Source organism: Glycine soja, chromosome 20 (assembly GCF_004193775.1).
Source record: "Glycine soja cultivar W05 chromosome 20, ASM419377v2, whole genome shotgun sequence".
Lineage (NCBI taxonomy): Eukaryota > Viridiplantae > Streptophyta > Magnoliopsida > Fabales > Fabaceae > Glycine > Glycine soja.
Genome location: NC_041021.1, coordinates 38,054,777 through 38,080,435, shown reverse-complemented (window position 1 = coordinate 38,080,435; position 25,659 = coordinate 38,054,777). Strand labels below are relative to the sequence as shown.

Sequence of the window (25,659 nt, the reverse complement as noted above, 5' to 3'; positions counted from 1 at the left end):
CATCAATCATAACGATTTTATTTGATTCAAATTGAATTGTCTTTTTGGTAAAAATAAAAATATTTTTATTTATTATCCAATAAATAGTAGTATAAATTAGAAAAGAATGTTGAAATTATGATATAGTATTACACTTATCCCTATATATTTTATGTAGAAAAAGGGAAGGCACAGATGAAAAAGAATTGGGAATAGTGGCACGGATATGAATCATAAATGGGATATTTAATTGGGGTGCTGAGGCAGCTGACCATTTATAACAGATGAAAGATACAAAATGGTTTTCTCAGCTAATCAGAAGGAATTGTTCTAAAAGATGCCAGAAAGTGCAGAGGTTGTGGCGTGGTAATGGTAATGGCATTAGAGAGAGGCAAAAGGAATGGAGAGAATTAAACTCTTTCTCTCTCTCTCTCTCTGATTCTGAAGTGTGTCAGTGTGATAATGATGGAAATGGCAGAAGGTAAAGAAGGAAGGGAAAGGAATGCTGGAAATTCCTGGCCAAATGGAATGATGGGTTATGAAACAGTCCAAACAACATTAAATCATCACTGTTCGCATCTGATAGGATAGGGTGCATGAATTGCAACTTTGTATTTTGCAGCGCAGAGGGAGCCTACACACTACACAGTACTCAGTACTCACTAGTAGTATAGTCAGTGAGTGACAACATTCATACATTATTATTTATTTATTTTCCAACTATAACTTAGATTAATACTGTGGATTGTTGAGTGAAAAACAATAGAGTCGAGACTGGGGAACCCTAGAGGCCGCCGGTACCTTTGGCGTGACCAGCCAAACGGTAATGTGCCTCGGCATATGCGCCAACTCTCTTTCCTTTTTTTTTTTTTTTTCTTTCCTTCAAACACCAAACCAACATAAACTGACCAGATATATGAATGGTAATGAATTCAGATAAAATTGAAAGAAATTGTTTTCCTTTGCTTGTCGGGACTTGTCATGTTGCGGAGGAATTATATGATCAATTATCCTACGAGATCATGCATGAATTTTGAAAAATTCAGCTCATGTCGTGTATTGGACATTTTTCATCTCAAGAATGATTGGGACATGATTCTTGATGTTGGATGAAAGGTAAATTTTGAGTCAGGCATGGTGATGGAGAAGAAGGGGAGAAAAAGGAGAAAGAGGCTGAACGACGTTAAGGCCTGTGTGCAAAAGGTTAAGGAAGGTTCAAAAAATTTTCTCTAAGCAATATGATACCATGAAATTGTTGAAAATAATCCAAGTCTAACATCGGCTAACAATACAACCATATTAGACTTTATAAGTGAGGGGCAACCCTCATCCCTTGAACTAGCTTTTGGAGTTGAGTTAGGTCCAAACTCACATTAAGATGGTATCAGAGCAGGTTCTTCCGCTAGTCCTCCCTTGTGGTGACAAGCACCCACCAATTGTTATTCACGCATCAAGCTCGTGAGGGGGTGTGTTGGAAATAATCCAAGTCTCACATCGGTTAACAATACAACCATATTAGACTTTATAAGTGAGGGACAACCCTCATCCCTTGAGTTAGCTTTTGAGGTTGAGTTAGGCCCAAACTCACATTCTAAGAAAAATCGTATATGAATTTTTTGAATCAAAAAATATAATTTGAAAGAAACAAATCTACTAAAAGTGATAAGTTGGATGAATATTAATTAACGATAAAATTAATAAATAATTTATATATTAACAAGATTAAAAAAACATCAAACATAGTCTTAAGGTTAATTTATTTTGTTAGGTTATGTTTGACAAAATTAACTTAAAAATGAAGTTGAAAATATAATTGATATTTGAAAGTTAGAAGCTTATAGCTGAAAGTTAAAAAGTTAATTTATTAAATTATAAGTGTTTATTAAATTTAAAAGCTTTTAGCTTGTCACAATACAATGTCTTGACTAAAAAGATGATTCTTATTGAGCCCCAAGGACAGTAACTAAGTCCATGATTGGGACAAAGGACAATGATAGGCTAGTGCATCTAAGACAAATCTTTAATAGCCCCCCACAAGTTGGAAGGCGGACTCAACACTACCATCTTGGGATGAACCATATAAGTACCAAATAAAAGTGAAAAACAATGAAACATGCTAGAAATACATCAACAACAAATTGCCAATGATTGAAAACATTAAAAGACAATTGGAATATGCTTAACCATTAAGCAGAAGTCATAACACAAGGCTTAACCACCTCAAAGGCAAAAGCAAACCAATGACAAATGCTTAACCATCCATGGCAAAAGTTTGACACAATGCTTAACCACCATGGAAAGAAGTAAACATGTTTAACCACCTAAAAGGCAGAAGCAAACCAATGACAAATGCATAATCATCCATGACAAAAGCTTAACATAATGTTTAACCACCATGGACAAAAGCAAACAAATCACAAATGCTTAACAACCATACAGACAGAAGCAACAAAGTTTAACCATAAAAAGCATAAGCTAAACATAAGGCTAACCACTCAAAACATAAGCAAACATGTTTAACCACCTAAAAAGACAGAAGCCAATCAATAACAAATGCTTAACCACCATAAAAGCAGAAGCAACAAAGCTTAATCATCAAGAGCAAAAGCTAAACATGATGTTTAACCACTCAAGACAAAAGCAACACATGCTTAACCATCCTATAAGATAGGAAAAACAACAACTTAATGCTTAACATCTAACAAAACAAAAGCTAGAGGTTAAGATTTGAAATAGGGTCAAAAGCTTGACCTAAAGAACTGGACTAGTATGGCAATATTGTTATCAGGAGGCTATAATAGAGAGAGAAAGAGACCAAAAACTATGAGAAAACAAGACTTGGATTTTATTTTTTTTTAAAAAAAGACCTGAATAATTTTTCTTTTTGTAATATGAACAACTGAGAAAACAACTAGGGTGCATATGCACAACAAAACATAGACAATCACTAGAAAAATAAGAAATGCTCACTGTGATTGCCATTAGGACTTAGGGCAACAACAGACAATGCTAGAAATGACTACGAGACCAGAATAAGAGATAAGGAAGGATCCAGTTGAAATTTGGGAATAATATTAATGTTGTGTTCCCTTAAGCAGGTGTTGGTGCTAGAGATATCTCATTCATAGGGCCATTTAGACCAGAAGTTGGAGCATTAGATTCTTGTTGAGGAGATGGAGAAGATACTTTGCAAGCAACAAAAAAAGTGTTAGCCTTAGTGACATTCAAAACCACACCAAACTGAGCATTGCTTTTTTTAGGAAGGACTTCCAAGCCAAAACAACAAGTACCCTTGGGCTTGGTAGCTATATTGATCTTTGCAACAAAGAGATAGTGAGGCCTAAAACATAACTGGAAGTGAAGAACCGAGGAGAAGAAGAGCCAAACTCAAAGCAAAAGAAGGAAAAATGTGAACTTGAGGCCCAAATAATGATACACAAGGAGGAATAAAGTGAAAGGAACAGTAGAAATGGAATCTACAAGTGAAAATAGCCCACAACAGGCAAACAATGACAACTTCAACAGAGAATCAGGCGATCAGTGCACCGGCTTCGTAGGTTGACCAATGGGTCAGACTCATCAGAGGTAGACGAGTACAATGGTGTTAGTGGGTGCTATTGAATCGTTCCAGAAAGTAGTAGATATGTCAAATAAAGAAGAAGTTGACCAAAAAAGGTGGCACATGTTGTTGTTTTGATGATGTCGAGACATAGTAGGTTTCGTCGGCGACGGTGGGGCGAGTTTGGGGGTACTAGTAGTGACAACCATTGCACAGTGAGAGACAACACACCTGAAAAACAAAGATTATCGTCGAAAAAGAAAAAAACATCTTATTGGCCAGTGAGTTAAAGAATTATGCCACCATGCCTTGTAAGCAAGGTTATCAAACTCGAGAGTTTACGTAGACTCATGAGAATTTCATAGACCTGACTCATGGACTCAACTCGTAGACTCACAAAAGTCCACTTCATATAAAAATAATAACAAAATATTTATAAATAACATACCAATTAAATATTTCAAGAATATAATAAAGGAAAAAAGTAAGCCATGAGTTTCATAACACTTAAATAATCAAGTATAGTAATGTATCACTACTAGATAATAACTTGCAGAAGTTATAGTAGTGGTAAAACATTCCCTTCGAGGGTTTGATGTTATTAGAGGAAAGAATTTTTCAATTCGGTAACAACACACTAAATTGAGATATATTGAACATTAAACAGATAGAAAATAACCCAAAATGACTTATGTTTCGGCCTAATTTTTTTAACTTGCTGACTCGTGGACCTGGTGGTAAACTTGAGAGTCTATCGAGTTTACTTAGAGGTTATCGAGTCTACCCAGAGTTTACTAAAAATAAAATTTACACACGAGTCAACTCACATAGGGTAAGTGGACTCATAAACTTGTAAGAATTAACGAGTTAACGTGAGAGTTTGACAATCATGCTTCTGAGGTTGAGTTGAGCTAAGGGAGGCAGCTTGATTCAGAAGATCATCGGTAACTTAAGCGATGGCGGTCAGTGACAGTGGTTGGCAGCAAAAGATGGATGTCGATGACATCTAGACTAGAGACAATAGATCAAGACTAAACCCGCTTTGATACCATGTGAAATTAATGGACTACATTGTTAAGAGTTACAACACTCAACCACAAGACTTTAGACCCAAGGTCATTGAGTATAAGAGAAGAAAGAAGTCTGATTACACTAAGAGAAAAACAAGATTACATGGGAAAAAGTATGAGTATACTATGTCATAGTAGATACGACTAAAACAATTTTATTGTTGTCACTAATACATTAGAAAATATAATATAATCTACCAAGAAAATATAATATACTCTAACAAAGAATAATAAGAAAATTAGATAAATATATTAAAAATAAAAAATATAAAAATTTAGAAGTTAACATTTTAAAAAATATCGCTTTAAATAATATTTCAAAAAATAAAAGTTATTAAAAAAAATTATTTACTAAATAGTCAAATAAATTTTTTAGTTAATAAAAAAATTTAAAACTAACTAACATACTTTATTTAACATGATTTTAATTTTACCATTGTAACTTTTACTTACATTATTATTGTTATCATTATTTATGTTCTTGTTATTGTGTCCACAATCGTGAATATCAACAGTAATTTTTTTTATGTATTTAAAAATCTTTGAAATAAATAGATTGGAGAAAGAAAGAGAGTTAAAGATTTTTATAAAGAAAACAAATGTTTATGTTGTGAAAGAACTAACACGGTGTTTGTTTCAAACAATGAAATAATTTTTGAGATGACACAAATGAGTGTGATTGGTTTGATAGGGATGATAAAGGCAAGTAATAAGTTTAAAAACGGTAAGATTTATTTGTGTTATTTTTTATTTATTTCTACTCATCTCCCTATTTTGTTATTTATTTATTTTTTATTCCTCTTCAATTAAATAATTTCATTTTATTTCTCACCTATTTTTACTTTTTTTTTCTTACTTTCCATCTATTTTATTTATATCTTCTCAACCAAACACTAAGAAAAATATCAATGACTCAGATTTTTTACCTTTAGACCAATATTAACCTTTAACATTGATAAAAAAAAACCTAACAGTACATTATCTAATATTGGTAGAAGTTCTCTAAAAAAATAATATCGGTAGAAGTTTTCTCTTAACCTCATTTAAGAAGTTTCATTCTGGACAAACCACTCTTTTCTTCACCTATATAAAGAAAGATCAGAGTACCTTATATCACAAGCATCCAAGAAAATGGATTAGTGGATTACACTAGCGGATTCAAAATTCTAGATCAGTCCAAATTATAAAAAATAAAATAAATGAATTTAATTATATAAATATAAATGAAATAAAATATAAAAATATAAAATTTTATTTATAAATTTGATGAATTTTAAAAAATGAGGAGGTGTAAGTACACACCCTCAACTGGTTGTAGATTCGCCACCGGTGAATTAAAAAAAGAAATGGATTAAACGAGCCTAATATAAAGCCTTTGGTTTAATTTTTAAAAAATGGTTTAATTCAAGAAAATGGTTTAAATGGACTTAAATATAGATTAAGGGAAAATTTGTTTCACGTATTATTTTTTCCCCCAGAAATATAAGGATGAAAAAATTTATTACTATATATGTTAATAAGATAATAAAATAATTATTGTTAAATACATAACACATTTATTTAAAATACTGAAAAATAACATTCTCATTGTTTATATAAACAATAAAATAATTATTGTTTATATATTCTTGTGCTACTAAGTATGAATTGCTATTCAATTTAAGATAAACAACTTTTCTTACTTTGTCAAAAGAAAAAAAATATAGAATACTCACCAATAATTATTAAAGGGGTAATTCTACAATTCATTTGGATGGCACTTTATTAATTTCTTTGAGTGTACATTTTTTCAAACTATGCCCCTTACTTCCGCTGCCCCTCTCATTTTTTTCTTCTACCTAATTACCTTCTTTTAACCCACTCATGTACCCTCCTGTTTGCATTAATATTGCGGCAGCCTTTGAGCCATGCTATTAGTCAATTGTTTTTTAGAATCCAAAAGGCTAAGCAACGCACGTGTTCTTCTTACCACCATTGTGTATAATGCACAACCTGCTACGCCCAAAATGCGGTTTGACATTCTTTGGCATTGAAACCATTTTGTCAAAAAAGGGATGGTGAATCCATGTATGCAAAACAAACCCCACGTTCTTTGATATATTCTTTCCACACACATCTTCCTTGATTCAAGGACACCTAATTAACAAAACATTCATTTTCCATCACTAAATCCCTGAAAGGAACACTTAAATCAAGGCATGATATGAATCCTCCACCTTTGGCTGGCTCCAAAAAACATTGTTTAACAATTAATTATGGCTAATCAATCAAAGGGTGCGTCTAGACTGTTTGGTTTAGGAATTAGGCAAAAGACAAATTATTTCGACCCCATACTTTGCCCACTTGTTTTGACAAAGTATGAGATAAAGAAAAAAGGGACCATTAGACACAATTACATGCGACAAAAGACTTCAAATTTGAAGTCCATTATTGAAGAGTAAAAAATACGTTTGCCTGGCTTCCATATACCTGCATTGTGTGTACAGTTATATATTAATAGTTCTCCTAGCCAGTATAGAATGAATTTATCATAAAATAATATTTTGAAAATGATTACATGGTATTCCATATATTTTTGGGTACATATATCATGTTGTAATTTGTATAGTAAAATCACAAATTAACACGATCTTGGCTGCATCTTTATTCAAGCATACCATTTTTTCCCACTAACACATCTTTTGGTTGTAACAAGCCAAAAAATTTAAACTACAGTACATTCAGAATTCACGTAGCTCCAATCATCATGCCTCCCTGGTACGTATCAGTATGATGGAAATCGTTTCACCCGGAACACAAACCTAATCATTGAATATTTGACCTTAATTACAATGTATATTTGGATAAATGTAAAAACAAACCGCATAAGAATGAAGGAATACCTCAATATTATAAAACATGTGAAATTATATATATCATATATCAACAAATGTGTCAAGTTCATCTTGTCACTTATAAATGTTCATTCTCGGAGAATTCGAAGCAGCATGATCGGTTTCACATAAAAATATTAGGTTTAGTAAGATCACAATATACAATATATGGAATAAAGCTTGCATGAAATCGACTCATTTCATATATGACTAACTGGACTAACAATGTTTATTATTATTTGTGACAAATATTCTCACACTAGCTATTTGAATAATTGAATATGAGATTGTTTTTAACCCAGGCTATATAGTAAGATTGTCTTTTTCTACATGTTTGCTCATGTCTTTTAAATTGGATTTATAATATTACTATTATAATTAATATTTCTTAATCAATAAGTTCAAAATCATTTACGACTTAAGCATGCAAGGCGACTAATGTTTTTTTGAATCCATCACTTTATTTATTAAATAAAAAAAATATATACTTAATAATATTTCTAGGAGATATCAATTCTTTAAATGCATCTTAATTTCTCGACTTCGTAGTAGATACTTTGGGTTCATAAGAAAATAATAAAATATATTTTTGAATGTTTTATCTTTTGATAATTTTTGCAGTAATAGTTTATAGAATTTAGTAAGGATTTTTTTGGAAAAAAAATTAGGCTTCAACTTTAATTTGTCTAATTAAGAATCAAGCAGGAGGTTGATTCCTCAAATACATATTAAATATGTCTGGTATTTTATTGTAAAACCATTAGTTGTTACTGTTAAGTTCTAATTGTTGTGTAATTAAAATTTTGCATTTTGAAAGGGCTCCACGATACACGAGAAAAAAAGTTTAAAAACATAATGAAGGAAAAAATTGAAAGAGACACGAAATCAAATCCTAATACCAAATGAGGATCCAAGGAGGAAATGTGATTAGAGTTATTTTCCCCCCTCTAGAATGCTCGTACATGGAATGGAAGTATGGGTTTGAAAACGGTTCGTTAATAGTTTGATAATTTAGAAAATTAAAGAAAAGGTATTCAATATTTTACTTCATAAATTGGTAAACATACTGGCAGCGACATCAATGGTTTATTGGTCAGTGTTAGACAAAAAATACGCTTCACCATGACTTCAGAAAAGCAAAAGGGGAGAGTGTTTTCCTTAAATTTTAGGAAAAAAGATAATGGCTATGTAGAATAAACTTTATTTTCATGACAATATAGATACTATTAAAATATTAGTGACAGATTTGCCAGAAATTTACTAGAATGTTCATATTTGAAGAAAGAACCAGAATTATCATAAAATAAAATCCATTGTGGGTAATATAGCCTAAACGGATTAACAAGTCTCTTTTTTCTATATATATATAAGGAAAATAATTGAATAAAAATATTATAACTCGTACCAAAATAATCTATACCATGAAGGGCTTATCATTGGGTGATCATGAACTATATATATAGATTAGAACTTTCTACAGTCAGTTACGTGCATATATATAAGACCAAGGTATAGACTAACCTATATGAAAACAAAGTAAAACCTTTCCCTCACAAAGTTTAGTCCACCTAATTCCCTATCTTCAAGGATTAAATAAAACCAAGCATGAAGATGGGGACAATGAAAATGGGGCCTATCTCCATTAGTCATCATATATTCCCTAGATGGAATTGGACTTGCTAGCTAAAAAAGAAGAAGAATGTGTATCGCCCAATAGTTTACTTTACCCTATAAAGTGGTTTGGATTGACTTCCTCGTGCATCACTAGTTCGTATTCGTATATATACACTATATCGTGTGTCATTCTCTCACTATCATATTAATTAACAAATATGAATTATATTGGTCCTAAACCACATGCTATATCTAGCTAATATATTTTTTACTTGCTAATTATAACTATTGCATGCAAGTCACCTGTCACTGTGATATGTGCATTCACATTATAAGGAATAAATTTCATTAATGATCTACATCGATCGCTGTCCCTTGACGTCAAATCACACTATTACTCTGTGTATCACCCTTTTTTTAAAATGCACTACATTATTACACTAAATAACAGTACTCTAATATATATAAACGAACGTACAGATCTCAGAGCATAGATAAATATACTAGTGAATGAATTGTGTTATATGTGTGTTCCATGCATGCATATGGTCCTCTTCACCGACCCTAGTGATTATATACACACACCCAAATCAAATTTGACTAGTAAAATTTTTAGGAAATAGGTGACGAATTTTATTCTTCACACGTTAGTTTAGTCTTTAAAAGTAATGATATGATAAAAAAAATTCTTGAAAGTCCTTATACTATTGTTTTAAAAAATTCTTAAACTTAACTAATTATTGTCAGAGACTAAAATTAATGAGAAATTATACTTTTAGGAACCTTTTTGTTTTTATATTATTTTCAAAATACTAAATTAACCACACCTCATAATTTTAAAGACAAAGTTGATCGTTTACTCTCTATTACGGATAACACCTACACCCAATCATTGAGTCTAAATCTAATTTTATCCTTTATTTTTGGAAGAAAGAAAAATAACAAGATTTTTTTAAGAAAGGTATACGTTCACTATTTTCTTTTAAGCTTAAAAATAGATCCTCAATTGGGATAAATTTTTAGTGGAGACTAAAAACATTAATAACATCATAAAAAAAATTGCCCAGAATCGTTAGAATACCAGTTTTCATCAGTTTCATAAATTCTTGAACGGTTCACGAGTTCAACATCCACCCGATTTTAAGAATTGCCCGAATTGGTTATTTAGATTTTAGACTGTTTCTTGATCGAATTCATCAGTCAGGTTCAATTTTAAAAACTATATTATTCATCAATTAAACTATTCACTAAAAAAAATTCAAATAATCAATAAGTTTCATTTCTTTTTTTAAAGAAACTATAAACATTTAATAATATCTTTGGAAATTTTTAAGCAAGGGTGATTACTATTACTATTTTTCGCTAGTTATATATCTAACATCACGATCACCTGTGACACTTGCTATGTGAATCCATTATTTTCCGCATATAGCTAACTGTTACTATCTATTAAATAAATAAATAAAAGAAGCTAACTGTGTTACTAAAGAAAAAGACAAACTCAGGTGAACAAGTATCTTTAAAATGTTCAGAAGTGTTTTTTTTTATATAACAAAAATGTTTAACAGTATACAATGTTGTTGTATTTGATTTAGAGGATAAAAATAAAAAGATAAAAATATTTAAATTAAAGTAAAATACAAAAGGTGTAAGACCCCATAAAAATCCATATTATTTTATTTTTTTCCTTTTATTTTCCTCCTCTTCACTCAACAATACACAGCCTTGTTTAAAATTGTTTGGTTTATTTTTTTTAAGAAACACAGTTTTATTACTAAATAGTTTTTTTTTCTTTTTTTCTTTTTTTCTTTTTATAACGAAACAGTTATATAAAAAGTAAAAAACATTAAACATATAAAAGAATCCTCTTAGATTACTCAAGTTTTATTGATATCCCATTGTTCAATTATCTTCCAATCAGATGTGTAGACTGCAGAGCTTGTTTTGAACGCCACCATACAATACGTCAAAGTTGGATATTTGATGGACTCTCGATCACAGCAGTTGTTTTTTGCTTAAGAGGCACACCGGAAACTTCTGCTTAATCGAAAGCACACAGACATATGATAATAAATTCAAACTTTTGTTTTTAAGCTAACTTAAATTCAATGCCTTGAGAATGTAAAGTCAAGGGGGTAGGTACCTCTACTTCAATCATTGTTCATTCCCTTGATATGTTTTGAAAGTCCTAATATTCTATTAACTTTTTATTCATGTTTATGGTCCATATATTCCTCTTAATTATTCTGGGGGACAAGTGAACCAAAATATAATAACGTTATTTTATTTTAATTAATCAAATCGTCAACACATTCAAATTATACGTATATATTTTGTTCTGTATCTTCTTAAGCCCAAGATCCTAGCCCAACCGCGTGAAGGTTCATGCTTCTTTCAAGTCTGCACCCATTGAGCACAAAAGGTTGCATACGGGTAACCACAAAAGCTTATATGATGTCTTAGTCATCCTCCACCCTAAGTAATCCCATTTCTCTCTGTAAAGCCCTATACATGCTCTTTTCTAAGGCATGTTCTTTTCACTACTATGCTAAAATCATTACTAATTTGAGCGTATTTACAGGTAACTAAGTATACAGCAGGCAATAAACATTTCGCCTGATGTCATCCTAACATTGCCGATATCTAGCAGAATCAATGTGCCCCAGTTCTCTTACAATTTAAACTTTCAATAAATGACTATGTCTTTTATATTTTCGTAATTTCTTAATTTACTCCCCATTACTAATTTTTTAATATCACTAAACCCCTTAAAGCATAAGTAAAAAAAATGCTATTTCTACTATTAAAATCATGCTTAAAATCCAAAATCGTAGCTAAATCAAGTAAAAATAAAGGACAAACGGATTTAATGGTTAAAAAGTAGATTAAATTAGTTTATTGATCCTCTAATTTACTTTTTAAGTTCGATTGGATTATCTAATTTTTTTGAAATTCAATTTGGTATTCTAATTTTTAAAATCAATTCAATTTGATCATGTCATCTAAATTGGACTAACAATATAAAAAAATCATATTTTGCATTTACTTAAAATCAATCATATTTTGCATTTACTTAAAATCATTCAATAACAATTTTAAATCATCACAAAATATATATTTAAACAGTTGGACCACTTAAATTAATTCAAATGACAAGATGAAATTAAACTGATTTTAAAAATTAGAAAACTAAATTATACCAAAAAAAATTAAAGAACTAAAATCAAATCAATTCTAAAATTTAGAAAATCAAATCGAATCCGAAAAAAAAAAAATAAAGGACCAAATCAAACGGAACGAAAAAAATAAATTAGAGGAAAAAAACTAATTTAACCTTAAAAATAAAACTGATTTAGTGATATAAAGAATAATTTTTTTAAAAAAGAGTCGGTGTGCGTCTGGTACGGGATGGCTTTGATTCTTGCTAAAAGTTTTAGGAACTCTTATTTCTCTTTTGTTCCAAATTTCCAATTTTCAGGTACTCGTGAGCTAATGGAAATAGAAACCAATTGGTATATCGGATTGCAGTGCGACAGTACAGTGACTACACTTCTCACTTTTTTAAACCCATAGGCGTGGAGTGTTATAATTTTTTTAACTTAAATTTTTAGTAAAACTAATTTTGAGTAAATTAGTATTTATATAAAATATTTTAAAAATCAGTTGAAAAGAATTGTTTGATCGGTAAACTCACATTCAACGTAACTTTCGAGACAGCAGCCTCGTATATAAAGCTAAACTCCAAGTCTAAGAGGATGAAAAATCCAAAAACCATAAAACTCCATGCATCCCAAAACCCTCCCACTTTTAATACAGCACTGGAATGAAGTGGTTGCAGATATTTATAGACCACAGTGAAATTCATCGATCAGAGGCCAACAAATTGGCAGTAACAGACCTCGACCATGGGATCAGAAATGCAATTAAGAATGAATTTATTTCTTTTCCTAAACATCGTCATTGAAATTGATTTCATGAAGTTGTATGATTACTTCAACAGGATTTGTGAACTTTCCACTTACAACTCCTTTTACTCCTTCCTATAACAATATAACCTTTCTACTAAAACAAAAAACTTATCCCAATAGGTATAATATAACCTTTCTATTGCCAGAAAATCATTTTCTTTTCAAAATTATGTTAAATCCTTGGCTCTGACACCATCTCAAAACTGGAGTAGACAATGTTAGTTTAAACCTCATTCAAGTGCCTAATTAAATTGTTTGATCGCTAGCCAAGTGTTCTAAAATCTAATATGGATCTGGCAACTAAACAAGTCAAATTTCTAAGCTATTATAAGTGATCAAGGGCATGGGCAAGATGTGTATGAAATCAATCAGTTAATTTTTTCCCTTTAAGAAACGTTAACAAGGAATTTTATTTCTTCCAAGGAGAAACATGGGTCCATGACAGCAGAAATAGCCAGAAATAAAATATAAAAAGTCTGAAGTAGTCTTTGGACAAACATTCCAAAGTCACTTTGATCCATACAATAGCAAAACATGAAATAACATCTGTCCCAAGCAAAGGTTCCTGTCAAAAGTTAAAAGTAAATGAACCAAAAGGCATTTAGAAAGTGCAAAAGCTCAATAGAGAATTTTGGGGGGAGGGTGCGGGGTGTAAGAAGATCAACACAGCATGTAAACAATATCAAGGAGGAAATGAAACCTACAAAGACAGACCCTCAAAGCATATAACTACTATTAGTCTTTGTTATTACTTATAAGGCAGAACAGTTATACTTATATATCATTTGTGATTTCCAGGTCTGACAGGAAGCACATTATATAAAGATCACCGCACCTCCAGCTTGGAGAGAAACAAGTGACCAACAGAATTACAGATTCCACAGTAAGCTAAATTCACTTATTCATGATAACACTATCTTGAGGCAAAATATTTAATTAAAAAGGAGTAAAGATAGTTTGCTTAATTGTTCACTATGCTTCACAGCCTTTATAATTACAACTTAAAAGTTGATCTAAAGCCTCATGAGCCTGAGGGCTGAGACAACACAGCCTCTTATTGTGTCACAAAGGTAATAGTCAACAACCTAAGCAAACCCCATAAGAACACAAAGAAAAGCAGCAAAAGAGTCACGAAGGAGAGAGAAGAGTGAAAAAGTAGACTGAGTTCAAGATCTATCATCAAACTCAAAACCAACTAAGTTTATATTCTGATTTGTGAGCGGTTTCCATTACAATTAACATTTGAACATTTTGAGTGGTGAATTAGGGTAACTCTTGTTTATCTTGCAAACCCTTGATGTTTACTGTCCAAATAATTATAATTTGATTACTGTATGCAAAGGCAACCGAATTCACCATACAAATAATATGATGTACAAAGATAAAGCTCAAGGTGACAATCCTACTCCCCTGCAGCCAGCATTGTGATTAACGATATACTACATACCCCAAACCATCACCAATATGAAGGGTTATTTTTCAGCCATGAAACAAGTGGCAGATTTATTAATCAACTAACTAAAATAAAGACATGTATCTCAGAAAATAGAGTAATTCTAGTTAGTAATAGAGAAACAGCACCCTAATTGAATTGGTATAACAGCATCAATCGCTCACCCTCGAATCCAGCAAACCTAAGTCCCGATTAGTGACAAAGCGAGATAATTGAAGAAATAAAAAGAAAGAAGAGAGGAGCATACAGTGAATATGAATCAGGCATTGGCGGGTTTGGGAAGCGCGATAAGGGGTTGTTTGGCGTTGGGGTTTTGTTGGTGCTCGCGGATCTTTTGCATCTGGAGCATTCTCTCCATGACGAGCTCGTACTGGCACTTTTCGTAGGAGTGACGCTGGTCCTGGCACTTCCATGGGAGGTAGAACTCGGCCTGCCTGCACTTGTTGAGAGGGATGAGCAAGTGGGCGCACTGGTCCCTGTAGGCCAGAGGAACCCTGGCCTCCACCATCTCCTCCTGAGTCGCTATCATCTTCTTCGATGACCCTTCAACTTCCATCTCCCCTCTTTCTCTGATCGATCTACTCTTTCTTCCAATTCAACTCTCTCTTCTCTGCGCCCAGGGTTATATGCTTTCATTGCCCTTACTCTCTAATTTATCAAGGGTATTTGCCCAGGGAGAAGTTTTTGACTTTTTTTTTGTTTTTTTTTCTTCTGAAAATCAATAAAATTTATTTTTCTAAAGAATTGAAGATATGTGTATTTTTATTGATTATTTATTAGATTATATAATTTAATAAAAAATCATATCGTGATTTTATTATAATGGAAGAAAATTAATCTAAATAAAATAAGATTTTCATTTTTTTAATGAAAAAACTGACTAAAAAAAATTCTTAAAAATATTCCTTTTTTAAAATGCATATTAAATACGATAATTAAGTCTTCCAATTCATAATTCCCAAGAAAACTTCCACTTCCATCCTTCATTATTGTAAATTGCTAATGGCAATTTTATTATTTACTTATGTGGATTGAGTTTATGAATTTGATTAGAATTTATTATTTATAATATTATTATTTTTTTATTTGGATATACATCTTCACTCAACTTTTACTATTTTTTTAAAATAAAATATATTTAACCTCCTTAAACTTTACTTTTTTGGTAGATACTTTAACTTTACTTTCTTTACAAATAAATATTTTAGCTGATTTTGTCTCAAATGATCATATTCTTTTTACATATAAACACTTTCATTTCAATTTCATCTTAAATTATTATTTAGATTTCTTCCTTTTGTAACAAGAGAGGCCGAACCGAACTAGACGAGTGTTGCTAGGTGCACCCAGCATTATTGCTGGTGCACCCAACATTCTAATAAAATGACAAAATTCTCCTTGCTTGATTTTTCTTTTACGGATCAAGTTGATCTGTAAGTTGATTCGGAAGTCTTTTCCGGATTAAGTTGATCCGGAAGTCTCTTACAGATCAAGTTTTCGGATCAAGTTGATCCGTAAAAGGAAAAATAAAAATTTTGTTAATTATACAATATATTTAAAGATATTTATTTTGCTAATCAATCAATCATAATCATAATTCATGCTAATCAATCAAGCATGCTAATCAATCATAATTTCCTAAAAGAGGATATATCTACATATAATCATAATTCATTCTAATCAATCAATCATGCTAATCAATCATAATTCCCTAAAAGAGGATATATCTATATATAATCATAATTCATGCTAATCAATCAATCATGCTAGTCAATCATAATTTCCTAAAAGAGGATATATCTATATATAATCATAATTCATGCTAATCAATCAATCATGCTAGTCAATCATAATTTCCTAAAAGAGGATATCTCCGAGAAAATTGAATCTAATTCAATCATAATTAGCATGAATTATAATTATATATAGATATATTCTCTTTTAGGGAATTATGATTGATTGATTAGCATGGATTATGATTATGATTGATTTGATTAGCAAAATAAATATATTTAACTATCTCGTATAATTAACAAAATTTTTATTTTTCCTCTTATTCTTCCAGATCAACTTGATCCGTAAGAGGAAAATCAAGCAAGGACAATTTTGTCATTTTTTTAGAATATTGGGTGCACCAGCAATAATGCTGGGTGCACCTAGCAACACTCTTACCAGACGTATAATTGGCCCAACTCAATTAATTGTATGAGTGTTGCTAGGTGCACCAGCATTATTGCTGGTGCACCCAACATTCTAAAAAAATGACAAAATTGTCCTTGCTTGGTTTTCCTCTTGCGGATCAACTTGATTCATAAGAGGAAAAATAAAAATTTTGTTAATTATACAATATATTTAAAGATATTTATTTTGTTAATCAATCAATCATAATCATAATCCATGCTAATCAATCAATCCTAATCATAATTCATGTTAATCAATCAATCATGCTAATCAATCATAATTATCTAAAAGAGGATATATCTATATATAATCATAATTCATGCTAATTATGATTGAATTAAATTCAGTTTTCTCGGATATATCCTCTTTTAGGGAATTATGATTGACTAACATGATTGATTGATTAGCATGAATTATGATTATATATAGATATATCCTCTTTTAGGGAATTATGATTGATTAGCATGATTGATTGATTAGAATGAATTATGATTATATATAGATATATCCTCTTTTAGGAAATTATGATTGATTAGCATGATTGATTGATTAGCATGAATTATGATTATGATTGATTGATTAGCAAAATAAATATCTTTAAATATATTATATAATTAACAAAATTTTTATTTTTCCTCTTACGGATTAACTTGATCCGGAAGAGATTTCCGGATCAACTTGATCCGTAAGAGGAAAATCAAGCAAGGACAATTTTACCATTTTTTAAAATGTTGGATGCACCTAGCAACACTCTAGTTGTATTCCTAGCATATTGGCCCAAATAAACAAACCCAACCCAAATGGGTTCGATGATGAACAAGAAATACTATGTTGACATCCCCCCCAAAGAAGGAAGTAGTACATGTACAACTACCAGAACAAGAGAGATGGAGGAAATAATAGCTTTTATAATTTCTATATACCTAACCTTTTGCTTTAAATAAATGTTATTGAAGAATTTTAGTACTCCCAGTGCTCTATCTTCAAACAATCCTAGAGACTCATATTTTAAGGGAACTAACCGGGAAAATTGACCAATGAATGATCATTTCAATTTACAAGGTGAAAGAATAAAAACCATAGACTTAAATGTGCAGCAAGACTCGAGGAAGAGTAGCTCAAACTATGTACTTAAATGAATCCGTCTTTCAATAATTCATCAAAATAATTTATTTATTATATTAAAAATGTTAATCAATGTTCTTGACAGTATTAATTAAAAAATTTAAAGTAAAAATATTTTTATTAAAAAACAAAAAATTATATTACCTATAATCTTTTTTTGTGTTTTTTTATGATTTTCACATTAAATAATTTTCTCCTTTAGTTCCTTAACTGAGACGTATTACTAATTAATATTGTACATTTTATATTAGTATCATTTTGGGTGATACAGACCTAATAAAAAAGTGTTAAGTTTAACTGTATAAGCTTTCCCCGCAAAAATTTGTTCTAAGACAATTCAGTAGGTGGCACGTTGCTTATTTAGATCACGAAAATAATAGCTTCACTTGCTAATTGCTATGACCATAATTTACTTGGTTGTGTATGATGGATGCAATTGTTAGCTTGAATACTCTAAGTACAAGAGTGACACCATCTTCACTTCAAACTGCATGCATGGCTGCTCATCGTCCAGGGAGGGATGCTACCCTGCCAATCCTTTTCTTCAAGATTATTCTTAAAACTAATCTTGAAAGGCTTGTAAGCATTCCTACTTAGGCTTCTAGCACCAAAAAAACTTTACATTGTAGCATATGTACCTTTTTCTCACACACACACACACATATACATATACATACATATATATATATATATATATATATATATATATATATATATATATAATAATAATAATAATAATAATAAGCAATAGAGATTTGATTACGGAAAGTAAGTGTTGCATATGAGCATTATTACACGCTAACCAACAGGTTCTTAATTTGTAGAAAATACCTAACAAATTTACAAGCAAATATGGAGGAGGCTTGCCAAATCCAGTGTTTATCAAGCCTTTGGATGGCACTCAATGGAAAGTGAATTGGACAAAACAGAACGGTGAGGTTTGGTTCGAAAAAGGTTGGAAAGAATTTGTTGAACATTACTCCCTAGATCACGGACATTTGATTTTCTTCAAATATGAAGGAACTTCTCAGATTGATGTACTCATACTTGACCAAAGTGCACTAGAGATAGACTATCTTTGTGACACTTGTGATGAAAATGAAACCCTCGATCATACTCATGAGGCACCCAATACGATTTTTGGTGAATGGCCAGATCAGAAAGCTGAAAAAATGAGAGGTAAGGATTCATTGTTTATTTCATCCTTTTGTTGATATTGCTCGATGAGATCTTCTATTAAACTTTTCATTCGAGACTTGTGGATGATTTATGATCCCCAAAAAGGAAATGTCTACTCCCTTCAGTATATCCTATGTATGTATACAAAAAGAGGATCCATAATCAAATAATTTAAGAAATCATACCTTAATCTCATGTTATCAATGTTTTCTTTTATCGACAAATGTTAATTGTTAATTTTTGTTAACAGAGAAATTTGAATCCATGACCTGTCTCCCCTTCCCTTCTCTCTTCACACTAGACGGACCTTATATCTCCTAAGTATCTTGTTATATAACAAAGAGTATCAGTCATATTTAATGATGGCAATAAACATCAATTAGTAGCATTCATTTTTACATTGTTAGTATCATGTTGGATCAAAATTTTGTGTTTGTGATATCTAATAAAAGCAAGTGTTTTTATTCACTTAAGCATGGAATTCCAAAATTTTAAACTTCTCCACAAGTCTTTCTTTTGCATTCCACAGGAGAAGAGCCTATTGAAAGAACTTCATCATTGAATATGCCAACGCAAAGTAGAGCAAAGGAAGTAGCAAGAAATTTCATCTCATACAATCCTTTCTTCACGGTTTTCATAAAGCCTGTTCATGTAGCAGATGGCCGGCTGGTAGGATTAAACATGAAACATATACATACATTCATTTATTCCTCAGTTCTGTTGTAAGTTCTAACTCTACTAAAACTATAATATTATGCAGCCTTTACCAGATTTGAAAGGTATTATTGAGAACAAGGAGAAGTATCTGAAGCTGCAGCTTGGGGAAAGATCATGGAATGTTAAGTTGCTCAATAATAGGCTCTCTGCTGGTTGGACCTCGTTTGCAAGTGAAAGTGAATTGCAACCAGGAGACGTTTGTGTATTTGAACTGATTAACAGGGAGGATTCGGTTTTTAAAGTTCACGTCTTCAAAAGACACTGTTAGTTTCTAAGCTTGGAGCTGTTGTTTGTTGAGACATTTGAAGAAATATAATAATGGAACAAGTTAACTCTAATAGTTCATAGCTAGTTTTTTATAGTTAGCATAATTAGTTGATTCGGTTAGACAGTTAGATGAAATTACATGGTGTTGCTGACACAGTTAAACCATTACAGTTAAGTGAATAAACCAATTATGTAACTAAAACAAACTAGTCAATAGAGTTAACTTGCTCTTTTGTTAAAATATGACCTTTCATTAAGTGACCTATGATGATTATTGTTAATTTTGGAATATTTTAAGAATTTATGGTCAATGAGATTGCCTTTACTAAATTTGGGATGGAACTCCATATCACCTTGAGCTATTTAAACTTCTTGATGTAATTAAATCAAACTTTATAATTCGTCTTCAAATTGATTGTTGTTATTAATAAGGAATGTATCATATTACCATGAAGCAACAGAGTACATGAACGACAATTACAGCAAACACATGCATTTCAACATCTACTCTACTCATGTAGTGCAGTAAATGTTATTCTTTGGTCTCAGAATGACAGAATTCCTCAAATAGACAAGCCTATAATGTAATAATAGACAATTAGTTAAATGCCAAATAGTTAGAGGTATCCTGCCTTCATTCTCATCCATTTAGTAAGGTATCTAATAAAGAGATAACAAATAGGTACTTTTTCTTATTCAATCAATGATGCACGGGGCATGCATAACAGATAAACACAATCAATAAGTTAGCAAATATATATGTGGTTGCAACTGGTAAACAAATACAGTTGAGATAATGCATAATATAGTAATTGATAACAACACTATGATTGGGTTAGTACTCCTATACGCCCCTGCAAGATGGAGGAGGATTCCACGACGCCAATCTTGGAAGTGAGGAACTTGTGTCTTGAGGCAGTGAGAGGCTTGGTAAGCAGGTACGCAAGTTGATGACGATGGAACGTGAGAGACTTTGAGCTGATTCTTGGTGGTAAGGTCACGCACAAAATGATAATCAATGGCAAGATGTTTCATCCAGGAATGAAAGACGGGGTTGGCACATAAATAAGTTGCACCAATATTGTCAGAGAAGATGGTTGGTGGTTGCGAAATGTTGATCCCAAGTTCGTGAAGGACTTGTTGTAACCAAAGAAGTTTAGTGGTGGTGGAGCCTATGGTACGATATTCAGCTTCTATCGATGAGCGGGCAACCGTTGACTATTTCTTGCAAGACCATGAAATGGCATTTGGGCCAAGATAAACTATGTAAGCATGAATGGATTTCCTATCTAATGTGTTGCCACCCTAGTCAGCATCACAAAAGGCAGTAAGAGTAAGACATTTGGCAAGGAGTAGGTTGTTCTGTCGGCTCCACTTGTTATTGTGAATGCGAAATCTTATCGGCAAGTGTACCGAGTCGTGCAAGTAATAATAAAATGGTAAGAAACCGAGTATCAAACTCAGGGAACTTGTTTCATTTAGTGAAGTGTCATTCAATAAGCATGTATTTGTATAAAGAAACAATAACCATGAATAAACTCTGGTGTTTTCTATTCTAATTGCTAATTACAGAAAATATGAGCAAGTGGGTGTTAAAACAAATAATTAAAAACGTTGGGTCCTCCTACTGAGTTACTTGATGTAATTAAGGATTTTTCTCTATTCAAAGATGTTCATGTGTTCTATGCTGAGGGCAAAAGCTCCAAACCACGATTCCTCGTGTGAATGGACTAATCCTATTTAAACCTCACTTTCGAATGTCTCGTCGAACTTAACCTAGACGGATTGCATTACGATTACAACATAATAAAACTAAATTACTGCACTCCATGTCTAGACATACGATAACCTAGCCCGTTCTATCCAGTTCTAAGGATGCAATACATTTTCCAATGCTAAAGCTCCTAACTTTACATATAAATGGGTGATCAAGCCATAAGTATGCAGAAATTAAGCACAAATAGAAACATTGAACACACAAAACAACTTTAAATAGATAGGATAAGAATTTACATCAAGTTCTCAATAACAAAGGGGTTTAGTCTTCCATCACAAGGCAACATCTTTCACAAGCAAGAAGTGGATTATCAGAGAAAATAACAGATTACACAGTGGTGGGGATGTCTCGTCCACCTCTAAAAATCTGGAAATTACTCCTAAACCTAAGATCCTCTTAAAAGATAAGGTTTTTCTTCCTTGCTCTGTTTTGTGCCTCTATTTTTGTTCTTCGCACTCTCTACGCTCTACATTCTCATTTCTTCTGATTTTCCACTTCAAGCTTTAAAAAGGGCTTTCTGTCCTTGAAGGCACGCTTAACGTCATTTTCGCGCTTAGTGCAAGTAAGTGAACTTTGGCTTAGCGAGCCAGGCACGCTAAGTGCTAGAAGAGACTAATGACTCGCTAGGCGAGCTGATAACGCGCTGAGCGCATGCTTGCATGGGAGATTCCCTTCAAAATTCCTCTTACTCGCTAAGCAGGCTGATGCCTCGCTTAGCGGATGATACTTACTAAGCGCATGGGCCAGACTTAGCGAGACACTAGCTACTGCACCTTCCAATTTTTCTCCTTTTTACCTGAAATTGAAGTTAAATTTACATTAATTCCATGTGTAGAGTATCTACTGAGCACAGTTTAAACTAAACAAGAAAATATTTACGATCCTACAAAAAGAACCATAATTTGGGGAAAATATATACATTTTATAAAACTTTTATATACAAAAGTTAGTCGTAGATGATGACTAACAAACTCCCCCAAATTTACAGTTTTGATTCTCCTCAAGCAAAGAAAGAACAGTTCACTTGTCCTCAAGTGATAAAATCACAGTGGTTATTCACAAAGGTGTTTGTTCCAAAGAATTCAATCACATGACATGAGTGGCATACAATGTTTCAATCAACAGCTTTTCACAAGACATGCAGCTCTTCAAAGATATGAACATGATTATTAAACAACACAATTGAAATAAGCTAGTAAGCAAGACAAATATCCAGGAAGGGTCATCAACCAATGCCTCACAGTCACTGTTTCACTCAAGCACAAGTGTTTAAGGCTATTTCTTAATCAACAACCAACACAAGTCTCAATCTTTGCAATTCATCTCATGCCATACATTCATAAACACACAAACTGAATCCGAAGGACTTTTCTAGGCTTGTATTGAGGCCGGGCTGCAATCAAATCATGGTTTTTCTAGGATGCAAAAGCTTAAGTTCTAGGAGAGCATTGATCCTTAGATAAACTCTTTTCATTTTGATTTCCGGCTTCAATTACTTGTCTTTCAGCACTTAGTTTTACTTTTTTTAGATAAGAACACACACTCAGCTTTTATTTTTGAGATTTCCTTTTTTTTAATTTAGTAGCCTTTTACTTGCTGCTTATTGATTTTATTGTGTGCGTTGTCATCTTCTTACCATAATTGTTGTCACCCAATAAACTCCCCCAAATTTGGGACAAATTTGCTTTGAACCATAATGCTCTCCTACAACCTAAGACAAGGTAGATGGAGATATAATTTCACAAGCTCAAGGTTCAAGTCAAGCAATCAGATTTTCAGCTCAACATGGGTGTAAGGGATATATCATTCATTCACAAGGTAAGCTTTTTGGCTAAGTGGTTGTTTCAATCAATCATGGCCTTCATCATTTTCATACTCATGCATTCATTCCATAATCAGATATTCATGCAAAAATCATTACTCAATGCTAGTCATTCTCTCAAAATTAAAGATCACACGCTCAATTTGTCAAACTAACTAACATTTTCAATCATGATCATAATCCATGTTCTTTCTCTTCTAATCACTGCATGCTTATTTGAAGCATATGATCTACGCATTACACTTCATTTAAATCATGCAATCGATCATTTCAAACCATTCAACAAACATGGAATTTTTGAATCAAACAACCACTGCATAAATATGAAAATGTAAATTGTTCGACAAGCTTTAAAACATGCAAATTAAGTTAACAACGAAAAACTGAAACAAAAATATAAATCAAAACATAAAATGTACTAAACGCAGAAAATAATAATAAAGTGTTTCAAAGACAGGAAAATAAAATCCAAATCCTCTCATGGGTCCTGTGGTGTTGCAGAGGGGTCACCATGTGGAGAAGAAAGGGTATCCTGGGCCGGCTGAAGTGTATCCTGCTTTGAAGCCTGCCATGGGTCCTAGGTACTTTGTGCTTCTGCCAAATCTGCTGCATAATTCATATATGTAGCATTGTCCTCCTCTTTAGAGAGCTCCAGCACAGGTGTAGTCATTGGTGATGCCTGCAGAGTAGTCTCTGGAGTAACCTCTACAATGTCCTCCTAAGCAACTAGGGTGGCCTCTGGAATATCCTCTGGATCAACCTCCTGAGTAGCGGCCTCTGGCTCCGGCTGAGGTTCCTGGGCTGTGGAGGCCTCACCTCCTCCAAAAGAAGAAGGCTGAACTCCTGGCCAGGCCACCTGAGATTAAAACTCCTCCATGCTCATAATGGGCCGATGCTGAGCCAAAGCATGGATACTCTGGATCACCAGGTATAAACCATGGTGAAGGCTTTGTAGCATCGACACTACAATGTCTGAACTCTGAGTGGAGGTGCCAAGAGTAGCTGGTACTCATGGTGGTAAGGGAGTTAGTGCAGTAGAAGCAGGGGGAGCGGATGAAGATGGGCCCTTAGATCCTCTAGCCCTGGCCTTGTCGGTCCCTGGGAATGTGACCGAAGGGTCATCCAGGTTCCAACAGTTCTTCCTTATGTAGGCCAAATTAATGGTTGGGCTGAGTGACTCAAAGGTTAGAGAATCTGAAATGACTCCTTGGGCTATGCACAATATTGTGATAAGAGCTGGAAATCCGAGCCTCAAGGAGTTGGACTGGGCCATTTGAGAAATCAGTCTAGAAATGAAGGAGCCCACATCCATGTCCATCTTCATAACCAAAGCATAAACTAACCTTGCCCTATCCATATTTAAATCTGATGTGTGAGATGTGGGGGCAAGGTTAGAATATGAGAGGACGCTCCAGGTCTGTGCTAATGTCGTGAGATCCTTCCTCAGGAGCTTCCAAGATGCTCCTTCAGCATTCAGAACAAACCCGCACCCTGGGATGCATAATCTGGCTGCAAACTCCTGAGGATCTGGACGTGACCTATAAAACAAAGAATAGGTTGTGTACTGCTCTCCTGGATGGATGATAGGTGGTGTCTCCAGGAAAACATTCAACGTCTCCCCATCAAACTTGATCAGCTTCCCTCGGACTCGAACCTGGCAGGGAGATTTGTCTTCTGGGTCGTACAAATTCGAATAAAACTCCTTGACCAAGGCCACGTCATGTGACCATCTTCATACTAGGTCAAGACCCTCCGGATCAGCTCTAGTTAGGTATGTGATAGCTCACTCCCCATGTGTTGTTTGTGTTTGGATCCTGTGATGATCTCGAACTTTATGTTCATGGAAGTAGATGACTAGGTGAATTGCTTTAAGGAATCTTGTGCTGAAAGACGTCGAGACACAATGCTCTGATAGGATGTGACATTGAGATATGAGTTTTGTTTAATTACATGATGTTTTGAGCCAAAAATGTTTCTGATAAGTTTTATTTAGTAATAATGAAGTGAATGTGAGTCTTTTACCCTTTTGAAATGCTTTTATTTAAATGTGTTTTAAAAACTTTTAATTAATTGGC

The 25,659-nt window shown here is 32.8% G+C and overlaps 2 protein-coding genes across 2 annotated transcripts; one reads left to right on the top strand and one right to left on the bottom strand.

The window, feature by feature from the left end:
• Positions 1–13,422: 13,422 nt before the first annotated feature.
• Positions 13,423–15,153, bottom strand: LOC114401299 (NADH dehydrogenase [ubiquinone] 1 beta subcomplex subunit 7). Its single transcript, XM_028363787.1, has 2 exons — positions 14,764–15,153; positions 13,423–13,628 (listed from the first exon to the last, which is right to left on the bottom strand). Exon 1 carries the CDS (start codon positions 15,070–15,072, stop codon positions 14,776–14,778), a length of 297 nt encoding a protein of 98 aa, XP_028219588.1. The 5' UTR covers positions 15,073–15,153; the 3' UTR covers positions 13,423–13,628; positions 14,764–14,775.
• A 3,095-nt stretch (positions 15,154–18,248) lies between these two features.
• On the top strand, positions 18,249–19,986 carry LOC114402091 (B3 domain-containing protein REM16-like). The gene is made up of 5 exons (XM_028364626.1): positions 18,249–18,401; positions 18,647–18,755; positions 18,843–19,001; positions 19,531–19,670; positions 19,762–19,986. Exons 1-5 carry the CDS (start codon positions 18,249–18,251, stop codon positions 19,984–19,986), a joined length of 786 nt encoding a protein of 261 aa, XP_028220427.1.
• The last annotated feature ends 5,673 nt before the right edge of the window (positions 19,987–25,659 follow it).